We start from the raw sequence: 23,481 nt of genomic DNA on the forward strand, positions 1-23,481 counted from the left end.
TTTTTCTTCAGATTCTTCACAGAGAGGTTGATGGTGTTTTGATGCAGTTTTCGAACTACGATTTCTATATTTTGAAACTTGATTTTCGCTCGAAAATGAGAGGGTTTCGTTGTTTTGAAAGTGCCTTGAGAAATGGAAGAAGTGGAAGAGTCTCCCATACGTAACCGTTCGAATGCTGAGCGCGTGATTTGGATGCGGCATCTTATCTCTCTTTCATGCGCGTGATTCGTGTTTGGGCTGGGCCAACTTGGTTGCTTGTAGGCTTGTATGTGTAGCAGGCCCGTTTATATAATAGAATAGATAGATAGGATAGATAGATAGATAAATCTGACCGTTTTTGAAGATTCAAAAAGTTATTAAAATAAGGATATATATGAATAATTACGAAAATTTCTGTCAGGTACACAATTTTTATATTCTCCTATTTTGTTTATTAATTATTTTTGTAGTTTGATATTTAAAAATAAAAAGAAATAAACATTCTCATTTTTTCAGTTTTTTTATTATTTATAAGAAAATGAAGACTTCTTCATATTCAGATTTATATTTCAGCCTACCACTTAAAAAATATGAAGACAAATATAAATATTTATAAAATTTAATTAAAAATTATCTTTTGTAAATAACTAAAATATATTTTAGTTTATATATAATTTTTTTAAATTAGAATAATATTATTATTATTATTTTTTGAAATATATATATATATATACTTTTTTATTACGTATTTTTATAATTTAATATTTTAAAAATTTTTTATAATAATTTTAATTTTAATAAAATATAATATAAATAAGATCATATCAATATTAAAATAATAAAAAAATATTTATCTAATAAATTTAAAAAATAAATAATAGATTAGCAAAAAATAAAAACTATCCATCCAAATTATTCTTTTCCTTCCGCCGAAACGCAGAGTTTTCGGCTTTTAGTCAATTCCTAGCTTCCTAAAACCCTAAACCCATTCCCCGCCATCATTCTTTGGTTACTTTTCTTCTTACTGCACTCACCCATGGCAGACTCAAAAGACGCCGGCGAAGAAGCCCTACGGCGTCTTATAGCAACATTCCAACCTTCATTCCTTGCACCCATCCCCGCCCTCTCGGAAACTGCTCGTGCGGCGTCGCGCCACCTCTTCTCCGCCCTCAGACCTTTCTGTCCGAAATCGCCTCTCGATCAGCTCCTCATCGATGGTTTCGACGCCGAGCAGATATGGCAGCAGATCGATCTCCAATCGCAGCCTCTTCTGTCCTCCCTCCGCCGCCAGGTGAAGCACTTTGCCAAAAATCCTGAGGAGATTTCGAAGCTGAAGGTTCCTTTGGGGAAGAAAGTGGAGAAGGAGCAACGAGAGGATTGGGTGGAGGAAAGCGACGGTTTTGATGAGGAATTGGAGGATGATGAAGAAGGTGAGGGGAAGGGAGGAGAAGAGGGGATGGATATCGAGGATGAAGACGAAGAGCAGGGTCGAGAGAGTGACAATGAAGAAGAGAGCGAGGGGGAGGATGAGGAGGAGAAAGGTGAAGATGGTGAAGCTGGTGATGGTAGAATTGAGGATAAGTTCTTGAAGATAGATGAATTGGCTAAGTACCTAGAGAAGGAGGAGGAGAATTTTGAGAAAGCCGAGGAAGACACGAAAGGTAAGAAGGGTGCTGATGATGAGGAAAACACTGAAGATGATGATGATGGCGAGGAGGAGGAGGAGGAGGAAGGTGATGAGGTTAGTGTGTTATTAGTGTAGTTTTCGTTTTCTATTCTCTCTGTCTGTGTGACTGATAATTATAAAAACCAAGATTTAACCATGACTGTAATTTTAGAGAGACGCGAGAGTGAAATCCTATCGGTCGCTTCTGTAACTGGATAACCAGCACTGAAAACCGTCTTTACATTGAATTAAGAATTCGGCAGAAAATGCAAGTGGTTATTAACAAAATAACTAGTTATTGATACTCCTATGTAAAATTATGTATTAGAAATTTAAATAAAGAAAAAGGTAGGTCCAAGTCCTTGTAATCCTGTCAAATGGTGATTCAATATAGATTCTACATCTTGGAACCAAGCCAATTTTGGAGCTGTGTGTAGCTGCTAGAATGCATATAGTCTGGAAGCTATTGGTTTTTGTTGGTTTATTTTATCTTGTTATTTGTTGCATAAATGATTGTTACTGCTAACTGCATATTGATAAAGTTCAGTTCTTGGTATCTGCCTATCCGGTTGCTTGTTTATTGTTTTAATTGGTTTTTAGATCAATCGTCTCTGACTTTGTTCTATTATGTCTACATAGGATGCTGAGTTTGGATTTGGCGACGAAGATGCAGCAGGGGACATGGAAAATGCAAGGTGTTTATTCTTTTCCTTACATGAGAACCCAAATGATTGGTTTGGATCATGATATAACTGAATCTGTCATTTCACTAATGGGCCAAAAGAAATGCACAAATAAAAGCTTTAAATTTCTGTATTTAATCTTAATGATCTATTTTCCACATTATTCCTAAATAAAATTCTCGTGTCATGATCTGGCAAAAGTTGGTAGGACTTCTATACCTATTGTAGTAACTAGTAAGTATAAAGTATGTTTTATTTTAATGTTTAATGCTTGTCACTTGACAATATGATATAAATTGCCTGATTAACTTGTGGAGCAATCAAGCCTCAAAACCCAAATTATCTTCAGCTGATGATGATGAAAATTAGTCAGTTAACTTTGTTACCGTCATACTTTGAAGGTTACATGCATATATTCTCCTTTGTTTCAACTGTTTTACCTGCATTAGTCCACGTTGATTGCATTTACTGCAAAGAAAATCACATTTTAAATGATAACTAATCCTGTTTACCCAAGCCTGGTACTAGTTTGTAAATTCTGGATCAGCTTCTTCTAAGCTGAATAGTTTGTTGGCACTTGGTAGACCATGAGTCCATGCTGGCTGGGTGTGAAACATGGAATTTCCATTTGCTGCTGAGTGTTAGCATAGTGTTCTATTCCCTTTCTTTTTAATCTACAAAACAATAAAAAAAGGATAAAATTAAAAAGGGAAAAATCTGCAAAGTTGAAAATATTTTGATTCCTTTACCTTCTATTTCCCTTTCTTTTTAGTTTACAAAACTGAATTTTTATTTTAAAAAATAATCTGCAAAACTGAAATTGAAAATACTTTGATTAAGGTGAACTGGAGTTTTTTCATTTACATTGTAATTAACCTTAATTGCAGCTTGAGGAATCCGAAGGAAATCAAGTTAGCTAATTGATGCCCTTTACCATTAACTCTTGAGTCATAGGAGCCCCATATTTCCTTTATGCCTAGTAATTTTTGTAGGATATTATATATTTTTCATCCTTAGGTGTGGATCTCTTCTATGGTGTCTTCTTGACTCTTGAGCACTGTGGTTGGGATGAGCAGTTTATAACTCTTGCTTAGGTTTTCAGTATTTAACTTATCACTATTTACCATGTATTTATTCTTTGGGTTGTCTGTGATAGATTTGCTTTAATGGTTTCCTTCAAGTGTTGTTATCAATCATGTATTATGCAACTGGCTCGCAGCTGCTGGTCAATTTTGCAACTCTTTGAATCTATCTATCTCTTGCATGTAACTAAAGGGACTACCTCTAGTGCTACATAACACTTCCGAATTGTAATTAAACTAAAATATTTCCCGTCCAAATTCCAAATTGCTTTATCTCAAAATAGGTTTTAGTTACTTGCTCAGTAGTCCGGGTTACTACTAAATGCCACTTGTCTCCCCTACCTGTTGAGAATAGTAAAGATAGTGTTCAAGAAAAGTCTCAAGAAAACAAACTTCAGTTCAAATTAGTTTGTTAGATGTTGAGCTTTCTGTTCTGATTTCTTGGGTAACATGTCTTCGGGGACTTCTATTATAAATAGAGACTCTCTGGTGTAAAGGGAAGATACACTTTAATGCAATTGTATCGCTCATTGAATTCACAAAGTTCATGTCTAATCTCTCTTCTCTAGTTTACGTTTCCTCTGCATATTTTCTGTTTAAGAGTATCACTCTTCACACTACCCTTTGCTCTCTCACTGTGCCTTCCGGATAGAAGTATGTTTGTCACTTATTTGGAAAAACAAAGTAACATTTATTTAATAAAATAATAAAAAAGAATGAAAAAATTAAAAGAAATAAGAGAAAAAAATAAACCCATGAAATCATGGTAGACTTACCAATCTAGATGTTTTGCATAATATTGGCATTCTAAGTTTATCTTTTGGGTCCATTGCCTTTTAGGTATGAAGACTTCTTTGGAGATAAGGGAAAATACTCAAAAAAAATGAAAGCTCAATTGCATCAGGAATCTGAAGATTCCGATGAGGAAGATGATGATATGGAATTTAAGAAACAAGTACAACATTCTTTATACACTCACAGAAACACCCACATCCACAATGAGATTAATTTTAAAATAATTTATATTCTAATTTTTATTTGTGCATATAGAATAAAGGGACTGCTTCTACTCATCAAAAGCAACTGGAGAAAATTCATTCGAAGATAGAGCAGATGGAGAAAGCTAACTTAGAGCCAAAAACCTGGACTATGCAGGGTGAGGTAATACAAGAGCCCCTTATTCACAACCTGACATTTTGTTTAATGAATTTACAGTCCATCTTTATCAATCTATGGATGAGATTATTCTTTCCCGATTCTATAACAGGTAACTGCTGCAAAGAGACCCAAGAATAGTGCATTGGAGGTTGATCTAGACTTTGAGCATAATGTCAGACCTGCTCCTGTAATTACTGAGGAGGTTACAGCTTCAATTGAGGATATGATCAAGAAAAGGATCACTGAGGTAAGTTAACGTGTTGAAGTTATTTGGTCTCAGACTTGTACTATAACGCACCTTGTTATCTCCACAAGGGTGGAAGCAGATATTTGAATGGTGATAAATATATTGACTATCTCTAAAATGCTGGGTATTTTAAGATGATAATTGAGAGACTATGAACCATTAATGAGTGAGCTGGTGGGATTTGCAAATGGTCTACAATATATGTGGTTTTTTAATTTGGATTTTTGTATATTATAGGGGAATTTTAATGATGTCCAAAGAGCTCCTAAATTGCCATCTAAAGTGCCACGGGAAGTTAAAGAATTGGTAAGCCTTCATTTTCTGAAATAAATATATGGGGTTCGGCTTCTTATCCAGCTATATTAGTTTATGTTGCTTACTTGGGCAAATCATGTTGGTGATGATTACAGGATGACAATAAAAGCAAGAAGGGTCTTGCAGAAATTTATGAGGTCTGTATTTCTTTTGCTATTTTCAATTCTTAATGTCTCGACATAAAAAATTGACCTTTAGTTACTGTTTTTGCATGTGGACAGCAAGAGTATGTTGAGAAGGAGGACCCCACTTCTGCACCATTGTCATTCAGAGATGAACAGAAGCAACAGGTGGAAGTCTCAATTGCTTTACATTATTTTCTGCTTCCATTACTTGGTAATTTTTCTTTTTTCTGAATTCTGATGTGTTCTATTGAATGCCTTTTATTTGTGATCAGGCAAGCGTATTATTCAAGAAACTTGGACTGAAATTGGACGCCCTTGCTCATTTCAGTTTTGCTCCAAAACCGGTATTATATCATACTGCAGGTTGCCCTTCATAGATATGCAGATCACTAGCTATTTTTTGTCGTCTTAATTGGCTTGTGTTGAACTTGGCAGGTTATAGAGGACATGTCTGTTCAAATTAATGTGCCTGCTCTGGCAATGGAAGAAGTAAAGAGCTATTACCTTGCAATATCAATTTAATTTCTGCTTCTTCCAGCTACTAGTGTCTTACAATGTGATACACTTTCCATGGGCAGATTGCACCTGTGGCTGTCTCAGATGCAGCTATGCTGGCTCCGGAGGAGGTGTTTGAAGGCAAAGGTGATATTAAGGAAGAAACAGAGCTTACAAAGGAAGAGAGGAAGAGAAGGAGAGCTAATAAGAAAAGAAGATTTAAAGGTATGATTGTCTGCAATAAAGGTGCATCGTCTGCCTGGTGACTATACCATGATGCATAGTTGCATTAGCATACCCTTTGTGTGATAGTTTTAGGAGGAAAGCTACCCAGCATTTTGTTAAAATTATCCGTGGACAGATGATTCTCTTTTCAGTATCATTATTAACAATGTTTATGGTTCAGCTGCAGCAGTAAAAAGAATGGGAAAGAAAGTGCAAGAGGGTGCATTGCCTAACCAAATGAATGGTAATTTCTTTCATATCACCTGTTCGATATGAGAAATATTGCTTTAATGTCACTTCTACTCTTGAGTGTGCCAGAAAGGTTAACTCTTTATTAACACCGGCCACATTTTCTAATAGAATGAGACTTGGTTATTATTAGATTGGCCAGTCTATACTGAAATGTAGTTGGTAAAAGATTTGACCGGAGGTTCTTTTTTCAGTCATAATTACTTACAAGATTGAGCCTGGCCAAAAAAAGCTATTTGTTGACTCCAGTTATGCCTAGATAGACTTTTACTCTTGTTGGGTACAAATTAGATAATAATACATCCATGATTTTTCCCTATCAGGCAGAGATAGTTGGATAGTTGTAGCCGCAATGAAAACATGGTGGATCTCTATGGAACGAGCCTAGTCAGTTATATTTAATCAAAAGATTTTCCTTTAATTTCGTAGATTCTAAGGTTGATTCCTTGGTGTTTGCAGGCTAAGAACAACACAGTATTTTATTTGATTTATTTGCTGAAGCTGCACAACTGACAAACACAAGTTCAGGGGGACCCTGTGGCGGGTGAAGTAGAGACACTGGTGGCTTTTTGATGTCAACCATGACAAATGAGCAAAACTTGTCGTTGCAGTGGGCAGATGAAGAGCGCTATGCGGCTGCCATTTCCGTTGTTTCCGTTGTTCCTTTAGTTATTTGTTGATATTTACGAATTTGGTTAGGTTTTTCTGTATGTACGGTTACTTAATGTTATTACAGTCCACCTACACATCCAAATGTTTTTGGTAACCAAGTCCAATCAAGTTGGCTCAAATTTAACAAAAACTACTTTCATTACATTGTGTATACACATGCGTTTCAATAACGCAACACATCTTTCTTCGTCTTCATTTTCGTCTTCTCGTTTTTTCTTCTTCGCGTTCTTCCTTCTTTCTTTGCGTTTCTTCTTTTTCGTTTATTTTCTCTCAATCATCATTCTTTTATTGCTATTGTTGCTGTGTTTTTTCTTTTCTTACTTTCAATTGAGATTCATTTGGATCTAGAAATGAATTTGATGTATTTTTATTGATGATTGAGTCGTTTTGATTGTTTGTTTAGAAATGAAATAATTTTGGTTCGGTTGTGTGTTAATTCAGGTTCACTTTATGCTGATGATAAGTATTGATCAAATTTTTTATTCCTTAAGTAATTTTGATTCATTTCTTAGTTTAATTGAGATTTATTTAGATTCAGGAATGAATTGGATGTATTTTTGTTGATAATTGAATCTTTTTGACTGCTTGTTCAAAATTGTACTAATTTTGATTCATTTGTGAATTAATTGAGGTTCACTTGATGTTGTTGTTAAGTATTGACCAAGTTTTTTATTCCTTAAGTAATTTTAGTTCATTTCCTAACTTATTTGATGTTCATTTGGATTCAGAAATGAATTCGATGCGTTTTTGTTGATAATTGAGTCTTTTTTACTGTTTGTTTAGAACTAAAATAATTTCGGTTCATTTGTGTGTTAATTGAGGTTCACTTGATGTTGCTGATAAATATTGATCAAATTTTTTATTCCTTAAGTAATTTTGGTTTATTTCTTAGTTTAATTGAGATTTATTTGGATCCAGGAATGAATTGGATGTGTTTTTGTCGATAATTGAGTCTTTTTTATTGCTTGTTCAAAACTGAACTAATTTCGATTCGTTTGTGAATTAACTGAAGTTTACTTGATGTTGTTGTTTAGTATTGACCAAGTCTTTTATTTCTTAAATAATTTCGAGTCATTTCCTAGTTTATTTGAGGTTCATTTGGATCCAAAAATGAATTCGATGTGTTTTTATTGATGATTGAGTCTTTTTGACTATTTGTTTAGAACTAAAATAAATTTGGTTTGTTTGTGTGTTAATTGAGGTTTACCTGATGCTGCTGATAAGTATTGATCAAATTTTTTATTCCTTAAGTAATTTTGGTTCATTTCTTAGTTTGATTGAGATTTATTTGGATCCAGAAATGAATTGGATGTGTTTTTTTTGTTGATAATTGAGTCTTTTTTACTACTTGATCAAAATTGAACTAATTTCGATTCATTTGTGAATTAACTGAGGTTCACTTGATGTTGTTGTTAAGTATTAACCAAGTTTTTTATTCCTTAAGTAATTTTGGTTTATTTCTTAGTTTATTTGAGATTCATTTGGATCCATAAATGAATTCGATGTGTTTTGTTGATAATTGGGTCTTTTTGAATGTTTGTTTAGAACTAAAATAATTTTGGTTCATTTGTGTGTTAATTGAGGTTCACTTGATGCTGTTGAAAAGTATTGATCAAATTTTTTATTCCTTAAGTAATTTCGGTTCAATTTTTAGTTTAATTGAGATTTATTTGGATCTAGGAATGAATTCGATGTGTTTTTGTTGATGATTGAGTCTTTTTTACTACTTGTTCAAAACTGAATTAATTTCGATTTATTTGTGAATTAACTGAAGTTTACTTGATGTTGTTGTTAAGTATTAGCCAAGTTTTTTATTCCTTAAATAATTTCGGTTCATTTCCTAGTTTATTTGAGGTTCATTTGGATTCAGAAATGAATTCGATGCGTTTTTGTTGATGATTGAGTCTTTTTGACTGTTTGTTTAGAACTAAAATAATTTTGGTTCATTTGTGTGTTAATTGAGATTCACTTGATGCTGTTATTAAGTATTGATCAAATTTTTTATTCCTTAAGTAATTTCGGTTCATTTCTTAGTTTAATTGAGATTTATTTGGATCCAGTAATGAATTGGATGTGTTTTTGTTGATGATTGAGACTTTTGACTGCTTGTTCAAAACTGAACTAATTTCGATTTATTTGTGAATTAACTGATGTTTATTTGATGTTGTTGTTAAGTATTGACCAAGTTTTTATTTCTTAAGTATTTCGGTTCATTTCCTAGTTTATTTGAGGTTCATTTAGATCCAGAAATGAATTCGATGTGTTTTTATTGATAATTGAGTATTTTTTACTGTTTGTTTAGAACTAAAATAATTTCGGTTCATTTGTATGTTAATTGAGGTTCACTTGATGCTGCTAATAAGTATTGATCAAATTTTTTATTCCTTAAGTAATTTCGGTTTATTTCTTAGTTTAATTGAGATTTATTTGGATCCAGGAATAAATTGGATGTGTTTTTGTCGATAATTGAGTCTTTTTGACTGTTTGTTCAAAATTGAACTAATTTCGATTCGTTTGTGAATTAACTGAAGTTTACTTGATGTTGTTGTTAAGTATTGACCAAGTTTTTTATTCTTTAAGTAGTTTCGATTTATTTTCTAGTTTATTTGAGGTTCATTTGGATTCATAAATGAATTCGATGTGTTTTTGTTGATGATTGAGTCTTTTTGATTGGTTGTTCAAAACTGAACTAATTGAATGAAATATAGTAGAATCTAATACAATTGAATAAAGTGATAATGAATAATTTCATTCTTTTTCGCTAAAAAATTTGGTCAAATACTTATCAACAACATCAAATGAACCTCAATTGGCACACAAATGAATCGAAATTAGTTCAGATTTGAACAACCAGTCAATAAGATTCAATCATTAACAAAAACACATCATATTTATTTCTGGATCTAAATGAACCTCAATTAAACTAAGAAATGAACCGAAATTACTTAAGGAATAAAAGATTTGGTCAATACTTATCAACAGCGTCAAATAAACCTCAATTAACATAAATGAACCAAAATAAAGTAAAAAATGAACCGAAATTATTTAATGATGCCATAAAAAAAAATCAGATCCAATCAAGATGTTTGCAAAATATTAGTGTTATTGGTGATGACGATAACAAAAAAGGAAAAGAAAAAGAAAAAGACGCAACACTGAGGAAGATGAAGAATCTGTGTGTGCGAATTTGGAAAAAGAACCTGCATTCGCGAATTTGGAAGAAGAAGAAGAGATGAAGAAGAAGAGAAGAAGAAGAAGGAAACAGAGAAAGAGACGCGTAATTTAAAAAATTGTTATAACAACTTGGTTAGAGTTAGTTAAGTATTTTATTTCGATGTTGAACTTTATTCATGTTATTATGACATTGGCTAGGTGCAATTTTGTATTATTAATTTGATCCCTCTGTTGTGCCCTCACAAATATTAGGGGTATGATTCCAGCATTCCCATAAATATTTATTGCAGTTTCATGTAGCTTTTTTAGATAATTTTTTACTGAGAAATATAAGAATTAATTTTTAATTAGTTAATATTAATTAGTATTTTATTTTAATTTTTTAACATTTAAAAATTAAAATATAAGGTTAAAGGTTTAGAATTTAGAATTAAAATAAAAAATAATTTTAAAAAGTTTATATTAGCTGAAAATATTCGCTCTTTAGTTGAAAATTTTTTACTGCTATTCTCGTATTTTAATCGCATCTGCCAATGCAGTGCTAGGAAAAAATATTTTCTAAAAAAAATTGATAAATACGGAATTATATCGCTATTGAATCTGTAATCATCATGTGTGTTTTTCATAATTAAATTCTTATTTTATTTTACTAATTTTTTTTCATTCTAAAGGAATTTAATCCATATTAAATAAAAAAATATTATTTTAGTTGGTTGGAATGACCTTTTCTGTACGTGGTTGAGAATTTGTCAGCAGTTTTTCTTTTCATGCAGACCCTTTTAGGTGATTATAAACTTGTAATTTATGCTGTTCTTGTAATTCCAGAAAAAAAAAAAAGGAAAGGAACAGTTAATTGTTGGGGTCAGTTTAATATTTTTTTAAACCTGGAAGTTAATTTGGATGATAATAGATGTCCGCAATTTCACCAAACCAGTTCGAAAGAAAAGAATGGAATAAGAATTCCATATATTTCTTTTGTCAGCAAACAGCTTTAAACTTTTTTACAAGTCAATGGCCACATCAATGTCGCAGATTTCACCACTATGATTTTGCCTCGAGACACGGTAGAAACTAGGAGTTTAGAGCCTGAACCAAAATCCTACAAAAATCTAATGGTGGGGGATGATTATCATTCAAGATACTATTGGCACTGCAACAGACTTTGTTCATACCACAATAGCCTCATAAGTCATAATAACAAGACTAAACATAATAACAAACTAATAATAGCATTATAATTTCATATGGAAGAACTGTGTGACTCAACTTGGTCAACGAAATTATTTAATTAATACAACTGTTTCTCCTATTAAGTGAACATCAATGCCATTCCATTCCAAGTTGTGTCACATCCTCCATTGCATGATTACTTGACCACCCTTAAAAATATAAACAAGAAGGCATGCCTGTGTAGCCAAATAGCTTTCATTTGTGTAAATTGCTTTCAAGCCTTTCGATTGCAGCACTAACACCACTTTTTATGTCTCTCTTATCTAAGTTTTCATTTGCAGCTTGATTCCCTTCATTAGCTTTTTCTATCAGCTTCAAATGGAGCCAACCTGCCAACGTATCATGAGACAAGACTCTCAACAAATATAGTGAAAACTTGGTTGAATATGAGAGATTGCTACCAGGTTGAGCATCAAGTGATGCTTCTAACAGCATTATATTCAACAACATATTATATATGAAACTTATGTATCTGCAAAAGTCACATTAGCAATCTGAGCTGACAAAGTATCAAGAAATATAGCTGTGTTACCAAGAGGAAAGCAAAATGCTGCTCCCAAAACTGATCCTAGCATCATATTCCTAGCTCGCCAACGTAGTGATCCTGGCACTAAAAAGGGAAACAATCTATTAATACAATGAAATGAATGAAAAATGAATTGTTTTTGTGATTCAGTCAATGTTATAAAGAGTCTAGTGGCAGAGTATCATTTCTTACATATTAAACCAAAAGCTGAAGCAGTAGCTGAACCAGCACCAACAACATTAAAAACATCATGCACACCTCGCTGCTCTGCAAGTATATTTTGTAAGCCATAAAATGCAGCAGTGAACATTCCAAGGCGTACCCCTCCAACTATTGAGCCCCGTGTAACCCTAATTAACCGTTTCTCCATAGCATCTCTCATCAAACGATATTGCTCACGTTTGTCTTCTGTACTTCCAAGCTTCAATTCACTTCTGCATCCTTGCTCTAGCAAAACATTAGGAACTTATAAATACCATGACTAAAATTGGATAATAAAGAATAAAAACCTCCACCTTCACATACTTGACAACAGAATGTTTAATCAACAAAGAAAAGATAAACCATAGCAATATGTTCATGGGTTTTGTTTCTCTGTCTAAAGAAAATGCTAGCAAGGTTTATTTTTGCTTTCAGATATTAGCATTCATTCCATCTATTGATTATTGAAGTGGGTCAGGTATTTATCTCCTCAACTTCATAGCAATGCATTAAAACGAAAACAAGCTTATACAAATAGTACAAAAGAGTGAAACTTCACATTAGATGACATGAATAAAGAGGATATATACTATCTATTGTGACAAAACAGAAACATCTTTGCATTCATTTAAGAAAGTAAGTACTCAGTTATTCTTTGTACTGCAATTGCAATTCAACAAATTAAAACAACTCCAGCCTTTCTAGCTTAAGCTCTTGAAAACCTACAAATGGATCAAGTATACCTTTATGCCAGCCTGTTGACGGGATTAGACAATCTTTTGACATCTTTTGGTACACTAATGGATTGGTTTACACCTTCCTTCTGATGTTACTAGTTCCCTAAGAAAATAAATCTCATCAAGCAAGAAGGATTGAGCAAAAACTCTAACATTTTTTGGATTATGAATAAACAATATCAAAGATAAAGTTCAAGTACATTTAACTCTAAATAGTTTCTTACCATGTTATGGAAGGTAGCTTAGCGTTATATACAAGTAGTTTTTCAAGGAAAATAAATCCTCTGCATCCACCAAAAAAAAAAAAAAATTCTTTCGACATCAACACCAAAGTGTTATTCATGACACATCTAACAGTATGCAAAAGAAGATCACTTTTATACATGGAGTTACACGCAACATTGAATTCTATAATGTAAAGAATGAAATCCATGATTGTAGTCTGGATGTTAGCCGTAACACCTGTTTTGTATTCAGCATAAAACACTCTCATAGCCATATGTGGGGGAAAAATGAAGAAAAAGGAATCGAGGCCTCTTGTAATCAGAACTTACAACAGAAGCAGCTGCCTCCTTGCTACCGCCGTATAACATGCCAGCAAATATTCCAATAACAGTTGTTGTACCCCAGTTAACAGTTCCCGCTAACTTTGGGGAGGCCTGGTAAAGGAAATTAGATAATATCAATGAAACTAATAATTGAATTAACTCAGGATGGTGAAGGAAAACACATTTCATAGTTATCTTCAGGAACCTAGAAGAAAAGGAAATGGGTCCAAATCAATGCTTTTCCCAATTTACTAAATTATTTCCAGTATACCAATACAGATTGACCTAGGGTTGATCAAATACATATTCACTATATTAATATCTTTGTGCAGTGGCAAGGAAACCAGTTCACTTACCAATACCTTCATATAAACAAGGAAATTCTAGTGAACCCTACTCAAATTCTTTGCCTAATGCAACTATATCAAATATTGAAGCTAGATCAATTTAAGAATAATAATGATATAAAATTGAGGAAATAAAGAAAGATGTGAGGAGTTTCGTACAATCGGTGCGGGGGATTCTGCGTCGTCGGTGGCTTCCATGGCGGTAAACGCCGTAAAATGGAAACGGAGTTGTGTACGGAGAAATTAGTTAAATTAGGAAACCGAATCGAAGTGGAAGGAGCTCTAAATTCTCAATTTCTCATCGTCAAATCTGCCCGCGTTCTGATCGGCGTCGCCACTGCCAGTCGTGACTCGTGAAAACAACTTCCTTCCTCTTTGTCAGTCGATGTCACCTTTTGTTGTGACACCGGCTTCTTCGCCAATCCGTTCACCCGAGTTTTTAAAAGTGTATTTAGACGTAAAGATCAATGTGTCTAAATTAAAAAAAAAAAGGCCATTTATAGTGTACAGATGTAGAGATACAGATATTCTAATTGATTGAGGAGCATGTTAACACTCAGCAGTCAGCACTGTGCTAGTTGGGAGGAACCGAGGAAGCAGCTTGGTAGAAGTTGCCAGAGCTTGTTGTGGTATGTATTAGGGTTGGCTTGTGATAGAGCCAGAACTTAGTTAACGTGATTAATTGGTAATTCTGTAAGCATAATTTTACTTCTTGGGTTCCGATTTTTTGGATATGCCCTATTGACTATTGTACTTTTTAATGGATTTATGGTACAGAATTCTTCGGTTGTTACTGGTACACAAATGTAAGTATATTCATGAATTTGACTATATGTGTTGCTTGAATATTAATTGAATTGGAAAATTGTTATAACTGAGTTCAAGCATATTTAGTTTAGACGGATAAAAATAACAAAAAAAAAGGATATTTAGTGAATCTTTGGTGCACAATAATTTTCTGTGAATATTAAAAAAATGTATTTGATGTTGGGATTTTTTTTCCCAAACATTCACTCTAAGTGCATGTTTGGGTGTCATTATTTTGTTAAAAAAAGATCTTTTTTAACGTGTTTGGCAAATTTCTAGTAGTAAAAGTAAAAGTACTAGTAAAATCAAAAAAGATCTTTTTTGAGAAGCTGTAATTTACATCTTTTTTTAAAAGATCTTTTTTTCTTAAAAAAAGATGTTTTTTATGTAATAAATAAACAAAAAAGTACTTTTATATTGTTATACCCAAACATAATTGATAGATAAAAAGACCTTTTTTACATGAGATATCCAAACATAAAATTACTTTTACTTCTTTATAAGATCTTTTAAAAAAAGATAACTCGAAAAAAGATATTTTCTTAGAAGCTCACCCAAACAAACCCTAAGACTCGGTGACGGATCCAAAAAATTTTGGTAGTAAGGATAAAATTAGGGATGGCAACACGGTGGGTAGGGGCGAGTTTTTGTTCTATCCAACCCGCCCCACCGTACAACAATCCACATAGAATCCGCCCCACTTCTATCTGCGGGTAGTAAAACGTTGAACCCTAACCCGCCCCTCCCCTACCCGCCCCTATAATTATTAAAATCCAATAAATAAGATTAAATTTCAAAATTTATATAACTATCATCACACACATAACACAAATTAAAGTAAAAATTTAAATATGATACAATATTATTAATCATTCACTAATTATTTTACATATATTACACATATTATATATTAAAATTATATATATTATATATATAGCGGGGCGGGTATTACAAACCCGACTCCACCCCGCCCCGTCCCTCCCAAGAATCCGCCCCACTAAAAATCTGCCCCGGTGCGGAGCGGGTAGGGGCGGGGTGGGTACCCGCGGATTCGGGTGGTATTGCCATCCCTAGATAAAATTGATATAATATGATAATAATTTTTATAATAAAAAATAATATGTATATATAAAAAATTAAATGTTAAATTATCTATTAACCACTATATATCTGTGTATAAATACATGTATTGTTTAATTTATTTTTAATGTATACTAGTGTATGTTTCCGTGCCCTACATGGGGTAATATATAAAATTATATAAAAAAATTTATTAAAATTTAAATGAAAAATATATATAGTAATTATTATTATAAATAATTTACAATTTAAAAATATTAAAAATAATTAATATTTATTTTAATCAATTTGAATTGGTTGAATGGTTATCTCATTTGTCTGCTTAAGCAAGTATTTGGAGTTCGAATCTCACCCTTAATAAATAGAGAATCAATATGTGGTGGATTAATCCTCGACTTGTCGAGTTAGAAAATCCGCAGAAAAAAATTGTATTTGTCTTTAAAATAGATTAATTTTTCATTAATAGCAATACTTATGGACTTTTGTCTTTGTTAAAATTTACTTAGGATAATTTTATTTGTTGGTATTGTATTCATTCTTAAAGTCAAAACAATATGATCAACATTGTTACTTGTTAAAACTTCATATTTTATGAAATAATTTTTAAATTTTTAAATTTATAAACTTATGTCATTACAAAAGTTTTATTAGATCGATTAATATTTCTTGATAATATGGTGTACCGAAACACCATAGTTGAGTATTAGTTAGTGTGAAGAGAAACCAATAATAACTTTTGTTATTCAATATATAATTTATTCTATTGAAAAATAAATTAATATTTTCTAAATTTATAAATACATTTTCTTCTAATTTCTTACACTATTTTATTTGACAATATTTATCATTAAAAAATAGTAAATGACCATATTATCCCACAATATATATATGATGTGTAAAATAATTTCTTGTCTTAAAATTAATTCTGGTTAGTGAGATAAAATTTAAAATATTTTTTATTTTCTTACTCAAATTTAAATTTAAATTTAGAATTGATTAATGACTCTTTTTTTTAATTTCAATAAAAAAATAAATTAGTTAGATGCAAAATGTTTAGCATTTAATAATTTTAATCATTTAAATTTTAATTACCAAAAATTAGATTAAAAATTAATTATAAACTTAATAATCGATAATATATATATATTATATTAGTACGTAAATAATAATATCCAATGTATTAATTATTTATTTTTTTTGACAGAATTAATCTACAATATATTAAGGATTGGTTTATTATCCAAAATTTTTTTTCATAAATTTTGTAATATATAAAAATAGTGATCTTATTTATTATTATTATTTAAATAAATTTTCATAATTTTTTAATTAGGTAATTAACTTAATTAATAACTTTATTATTGCTTTTATACTAAAAAAAATATCAGTTTATAGTATTTACATATTTTTTACTACTAATAAATAAATAAATAAATAAATAAATATTTACACTATTATATTTATTGTCCTAGATAATGACTTAAATTACTTATTTTGTATGTTAAATAATATTTTGTCTGTTAATTTATTAAATATTAAGATAAAAAAATTGTTCAATAAATTATATAAATAATCTTCATAGAAAAAAAAATAATATATCATATATAATAATCTTTTGATATATATAATGTCATGTATATATTGAAATTATCTATTTTAATTATGTGAGTTATTATTGTTATTTTTACCTTTTCGTTATATTAAAAAATAATATTTAAAACTAAAAAAGAGATAATTAATTTTTTTAATTTGAATTAAAAAAATGTCTTGTAAATATATTCAACTTTCACATATACTAAGTGTTATAATATTAAATAGTATAGTATTTGCTATAACAATGACTCAAAATATTAATTCAAAGTATATTTGGAATTAGTAAGACCTCAATGCAAGTAAGATTAACTAAAATCCATTGTTAGAGTCCCAAATCCGACTTAGGTTCATTACTTTAAAGGCCTAATGCAGATGAAGTCCACGCGTCCCTTCTTAAATCGACTCAGATTGGATCTCCGTTGCTAGTTAGATATGGTAATGAGTACTTAGAGGAGAGTAAGAAGCCCCTTCCCATCCCTCCTATTTAAAAAAATGCTCACGTTCCTTTTCCATCATTGCAAGTTCTTGTTTAATTATCACTTAGGGAATGCAGATCTCCTCGGTAAACTTTTGAAAAAAATTAACACAAAAAGACATAATATAATAATCATAAAATAATTAGTTCAATATAATTCAACACAATTTATAACATATTCGTTATGAAAAATAACATTTCAAAAGGAGAAAACATAAAAATATATTCCAACATAATAACATAACATAATTTTTTGGGATGATACTGAGCAACGTAGTGATGGATTTGAGAAGCAAAGAAAGTGAGTTAGAGAGTGAGAGGATCGAAGCTGAGAACGAGTCTGAAAAAAAAAGGAAGAATTCGAATTGGAGGCAGAAATTATGGTTACTAAATTGAATTTATGTATATAGAAATTAGGATAAATTAATAATTTTATTCTATGGGGTAGGTACTTTTTAATTATGTGAGTTATTATTGTTATTTTTATCTTTTCGTTACATTAAAAAATAATATTTAAAACTAAAAAAGAGATAATTAATTTTTTTAATTTGAATTAAAAAAATGTCTTGTAAATATATTCAACTTTTACATATACTAAGTGTTATAATATTAAATAGTATAGTATTTGCTATAACAATGACTCAAAATATTAATTCAAGGTATATTTGGAACTAGTAAGCCCTCAATGCAAGTAAGATTAACTAAAATCCATTGTTAGGGTCCCAAATCCGACTTAGGTTCATTACCTTAAAGGCCCAATGCGGATGAAGTCCACGCGTCCCTTCTTAAATCGACTCAGATTGGATCTCCGTTGCTAGTTAGATATAGTAATGAGTACTTAGAGGAGCGTGAGAAGCCCCTTCCCATCCCTCCTATTTAAAAAAATGCTCACGTTCCTTTTCCATCATTGCAAGTTCTTGTTTAATAATTAATTATCACTTAAGGAATGCAGATCTCCTCGGTAAACTTTTGAAAAAAATTAACACAAAAAGACATAATATAATAATTATAAAATAATTAGTTCAATATAATTCAACACAATTTATAACATATTCGTTATGAAAAATAACATTTCAAAAGGAGAAAACATAAAAATATATTCCAACATAATAACATAACATAATTTTTTGGAATGATACTGAGCAACGTAGTGATGAATTTGAGAAGCAAAGAAAGTGAGTTAGAGAGTGAGAGGATCGAAGCTGAGAACGAGTCTGAAAAAAAAAGGAAGAATTCAAATTTGAGGCAGAAATTATGGTTACTAAATTGAATTTATGTATATATAAATTAGGATAAATTAATAATTTTATTCTATGGGGTAGGTACTTATGTCTGTATCCCATTAGGGGTGACAAACAGGAAAATCCGCCCTGTCTCGCCAAAAGTCCGCGATCTAGTGGCTAGTCTGTCCTGTCCTGCCTAGTAAGGCGGTCTTAAATTTCTCTCCCGCCCCGCTTAATGATAGGTTGGCGGGTTGGCGGGCTCTCCTTTTTTTTATAAATCATTAAATATTAAACAATATATATAATTTCACAATAATTTTAATAAATTTATAATTTTTAAAAATATAAAAAAATTATAACTATAAATATGTAATAAACATAATTATAAACCAAAATTTTTGAAACAAAATAATAAAATCAATATTGTCCAAAGCAGAACAAATATTATCCAAAATATATAATTAAATATCTTCAAGTTTATAATCAATCAAACATAAAAACATACTCCAAAATATAACTTAGAACATCTTTAATTATCATCTTCATCCTCTTGTAAATTAATAACATCATAAAAATTTGTAAAAAAATGGTCTTGACAAAATAAAAGCTTGGCCCAGCGGAAAAACCTGCACCGTCCCACCAAAACCCGCCAAAGCTCATGGATTAAGCGGTGCAGGGTAGGCGGACTTTTTAAGTTTGACAGTCTCAAATTTTCAGCCCAACCCTCATTTTTTGTTAGGTTATGTGGATTAGCCCGACGAATTTTGGCCCGTTGTCACCCCAAGTCCCCATCCATTTTCGGGTGGCAGGTCGTTAGGATTTTATGAGTCTCCATCTAGCCCCAAAATGCGAGTAATCCCTATAAATACCTTTTTTGGCTATTTTTGTTATCATCCCTATTGCTAGCATTAATTGGTTTGTGACGTGGAGCTATTCTAACCACTTAATAAATTCTCAGATAATCAAAGTTTAGGTTATATCATTTTTATACAGTCACATGTATCCTTGTTATAACAATATTAATAGAAGATAAATAGATAAACACTAAGTTATTGTTTAATTTGAATATAAGATAAAAAATAAGAGGAAAAAAAATAGAAAGAAAGAAAAAGAGAGGAAACAAATTGGAAAGAAAAGTATATTTTTGTATGTGTGTTTAGATGAAGAAAAAATGAATGGAAAGAAAATAGAGAAAAAAATTTCTTTTGCTTGGATGGAAGGAAAAATAAGAAGAGAAAAAATTATAATGGAGTAAAATTATATTAATGTTTTTATATATTATATATAAATTATAATTCAAATGGTAACTCTGTATTTTAACCCATGTTTGCACTTCTGCATAAGTTTTTTTCCGCAACTTTGAAGAGAAAAGATTTACATGAGTTCCACATACATTTTTATGTTTTTCATTTAATTTTTTTGTTGATCCAAACAATAAAAAATTAATTTTTTCATCTATTTTCTTCTCCCGTATTTTATTTCCCTATAAATTCTTTTAATCCAAACAATGCATAAATAAGTCACATTTTTCATATATATATAACAATAACTAATATAACATATTAGGTTAATTTATGTTGATAAACTAAAGTCACCTCAAAATTACCTAAATTCCCCAAACCTAAAAACGTTACCTAGTTATCTCCATTTACATTTCTATATAAATTGAATTTAATGAATTCGAATTAGGGTAATAAGTAATAAATCGAATCTATAGGATTCGAATTACTTGACATTGTGATTCGAAAGTAAATTGAATTCAATGAATTTGAATTATGTCATCCCCTACTAGATCGAATCTATAAATTTCTATTTATATGATCCATGCTAAATCGAAGCAATAAGGTTTGATTTATACTCACTTAATAGCAATCGAGCTCATTGTAAATCGAATATCCTTCATTTGATTTAGTAGCATAGATAGCAACCAAGTAATTCGAATTTTATAGATTCGATTTACTACGAAAACACATAATTCGAACTCCATAAATTTGATTTACATAGATATGTAAATCGAGACATGCGCATAATTTTTTTTTACTTTGGTAGATATACGTAAAATTGGTTTGCAAATAGTTTATAAAGGTGATTTACTCCACATATTATAACTTGTGAAATCATAATATTTTGAGAAGTGATGTATAGACAACTTAAATATTGATAAGTCTGAAAAATTTTAGAAAAAAAATATATAAAAAAATTACATGTTGATCCATAATTTTTTTTAAAATTTATCCATAGTCTATGATTAATAACTTTAAAATTATATATATTTTTTATTTTTATTTTATAGAGACTTATAATTTTGCTATCGGCGATGTTAGTGGTTATAGAGAGATTTTTACCTTTAAATAAATTATACAGAAATTAAAAATAAAATTGGTTGCTATTTTTCTGACAATTTATTTAGTTTTTAGTTTAACTAAAAATTAAATTATATATTCAATTTATATTTATTTGTTTATCATAATGATTGTATATAATCGATAATATATTTAAGTATATTTTGAAAGAAACTATTGAATTTTATATAATTGAAAGTTAACTATGAAATTGAAGTTAAGATAAAGTGAAATACAATAAACATATGAGGAGTGAAATTAAAATAAATAATTAAAATAAGGTAATAAAATAATTAAAAAAAGTAAAAAAAATAGAAAAATAATACATGTAGTTGATAAAAATACACTGTAAAAAAAATAGTATAATCAATGAATATAAAAGATGAAAGAAAAAAATTAAGATATATTTTTTGTTAAAAAATTCAAGAAAAACATTGTGAAAAAGAACCTATTAATAAAATTTTATGAAAAATTATAAAAAATTTAAAAGGTTAATAAATAAAATAGTAACTCTTTTAAAAATAATTAATCAAAATATATAAAAGTACATTCTGATTTCTAGATATAAAAAATAATTCAAATTAAATTTATTTATTTTATTTATTTGTTTATTATTTATTAAATAATTTAATGTTTATTTAATTTTGGTCAAGTCAGATAATATAATTAATTAGTTATAATTAATGTTATTCATCCTAATGGTTTAATTGAAACATATTGAATCTCTAAAGGTAAAATTAAAACTAAATATTAAAGATAAAATAAAAATAAAATTGCATTTGCTATCTTAATTTTTTTTTTAAAAAAATTTTATTTATACATCTTTAAAATGCATCACTTTAATACAATGATATTTTTATAAAAATAAAAAATTATAATAAATATATTATATATTTGTTAGTAAATTATATACATATATTTTTTGAAGTAGATCATTTTTATTATATAAAATTAACTTAAATACTTTTAAATGTGATTATGATGATTTATTAAGTATTATATTTTTTTTACTAATTTATATTTAATAATTTACCTCTAATTTTTAATTATAGTAAAAATATAAGATATGATGCCAAAAGAAAAAGCTAATGCGACATAAATTTTTCGCTAACAAAAAAAAATATTTTTTTATTTTTTAGACATCTATTTTTTTAAGTTATACATTTTAATTTATATAAATTAATGATAATTTAATGTATAAAAAATACTAATTAATAAAAAATTAAAATTTAAAATAAACATGTCTTGAACAAATTGAAATAAGTAAAGATTTTTAATTATGATCATTAATTATAATCACATATATTTACTTCAAAATTTATACTTCAAAAACTCAGTATATTAATATTTTATATTTTTATTTTTTAATTTTAGACCATTACAAACATTAATTACTCTCTAATAATGACAATGCTTTTAAAAAAATAAACATAATTAAATGATCTTAAAATTATATAATAATTTTTAAAATAACAATAAAATATACAATTGCTTAAAATATAATATTTGTATAGTAATTGAAATTTAATCTATTTAATATACTAAAATTGGGTTTTCCCCTAATTAATGAAGGTGAGGTGTCGATCTCTCGTGACTCTATTTTTCCTCCAAAATGAACTTTCCTATTCTCTATTCTAAATTATTTTATAAAAAATATTTTTATTATAATTACATTATTATTAATATTTAATGAATAATACATAATTATACTAATTTAGAAACATATCTTTATTATAATTATATCAAATCCATATTTAATGCATTATTAAACTAGTTATCAATTATTAATTGAAAATACTTTTAATCATTTTAATAATAATAATAATAATAATAATAATAATAATAATAATAATAATAATAATAGTAATAATAATAACAACAATAATAATAATATATGATAATGATATGATAATTGCACCATAGTAATCATGATAAGAATATTTGAATCTAATCATAAAATGAACAAATTTTATGATATTAATAACGCACAATAATTTTAAATATTTTTAGTCATTTCAATTATATTAATTTTAAAAATATTAAGATAATTCTAATTCTTATTTATTATCCAATAATAATAATAATAATAATAATAATAATAATAATAATAACTTGAAAAATCCGTGTATAAACTATTTCAATTACCCGTGTATTATTATTAAAATTCTATATGTTCCTAAATATAAGTCTTGAAAAATACGACATGGCACGGGCTATTAGTGTAGAGTTGTTTAGGTTTGTTTAGAAAGATATAATAGAATTTATATTTCTAAATTTCAAGACATATATTTCTATTTCAATC

General features: G+C 29.2%; 1 protein-coding gene and 1 pseudogene across 2 annotated transcripts; one reads left to right on the forward strand and one right to left on the reverse strand.

Annotated features, from left to right (window-relative positions):
* Positions 1 to 921: 921 nt before the first annotated feature.
* Positions 922 to 7,091, forward strand: LOC130965276 (M phase phosphoprotein 10). Of its 2 annotated transcripts, none has more exons than XM_057890052.1 (13): positions 922 to 1,720; positions 2,285 to 2,340; positions 4,251 to 4,365; positions 4,461 to 4,571; positions 4,678 to 4,815; positions 5,053 to 5,121; positions 5,226 to 5,267; positions 5,352 to 5,420; positions 5,528 to 5,599; positions 5,691 to 5,744; positions 5,834 to 5,975; positions 6,157 to 6,219; positions 6,684 to 7,091. In XM_057890052.1, exons 1-13 carry the CDS (start codon positions 1,016 to 1,018, stop codon positions 6,686 to 6,688), a joined length of 1,641 nt encoding a protein of 546 aa, XP_057746035.1. In that variant the 5' UTR covers positions 922 to 1,015; the 3' UTR covers positions 6,689 to 7,091. The 2 variants fall into 2 exon arrangements, with proteins under 2 accessions (XP_057746035.1, XP_057746106.1); XM_057890123.1 differs by having other exon boundaries at positions 6,163 to 6,219.
* A 3,873-nt stretch (positions 7,092 to 10,964) lies between these two features.
* Positions 10,965 to 14,361, reverse strand: LOC130960745 (uncharacterized; annotated as a pseudogene).
* Positions 14,362 to 23,481: the final 9,120 nt, after the last annotated feature.

Source organism: Arachis stenosperma, chromosome 1 (genome assembly GCF_014773155.1).
Source record: "Arachis stenosperma cultivar V10309 chromosome 1, arast.V10309.gnm1.PFL2, whole genome shotgun sequence".
Classification (NCBI taxonomy): domain Eukaryota; kingdom Viridiplantae; phylum Streptophyta; class Magnoliopsida; order Fabales; family Fabaceae; genus Arachis; species Arachis stenosperma.

Excerpts from the sequence above, each read along its gene's own strand:
- LOC130965276 (XM_057890052.1), top strand. The coding sequence starts at position 1,016 with ATGGCAGACTCAAAAGACGCCGGCGAAGAAGCCCTACGGCGTCTTATA. Across the intron at positions 5,421-5,527 it reads GAGATGAACAGAAGCAACAG|GCAAGCGTATTATTCAAGAA; the intron begins GTGGAAGTCTCA and ends ATTTGTGATCAG. Across the intron at positions 5,745-5,833 it reads CTGCTCTGGCAATGGAAGAA|ATTGCACCTGTGGCTGTCTC; the intron begins GTAAAGAGCTAT and ends TTCCATGGGCAG.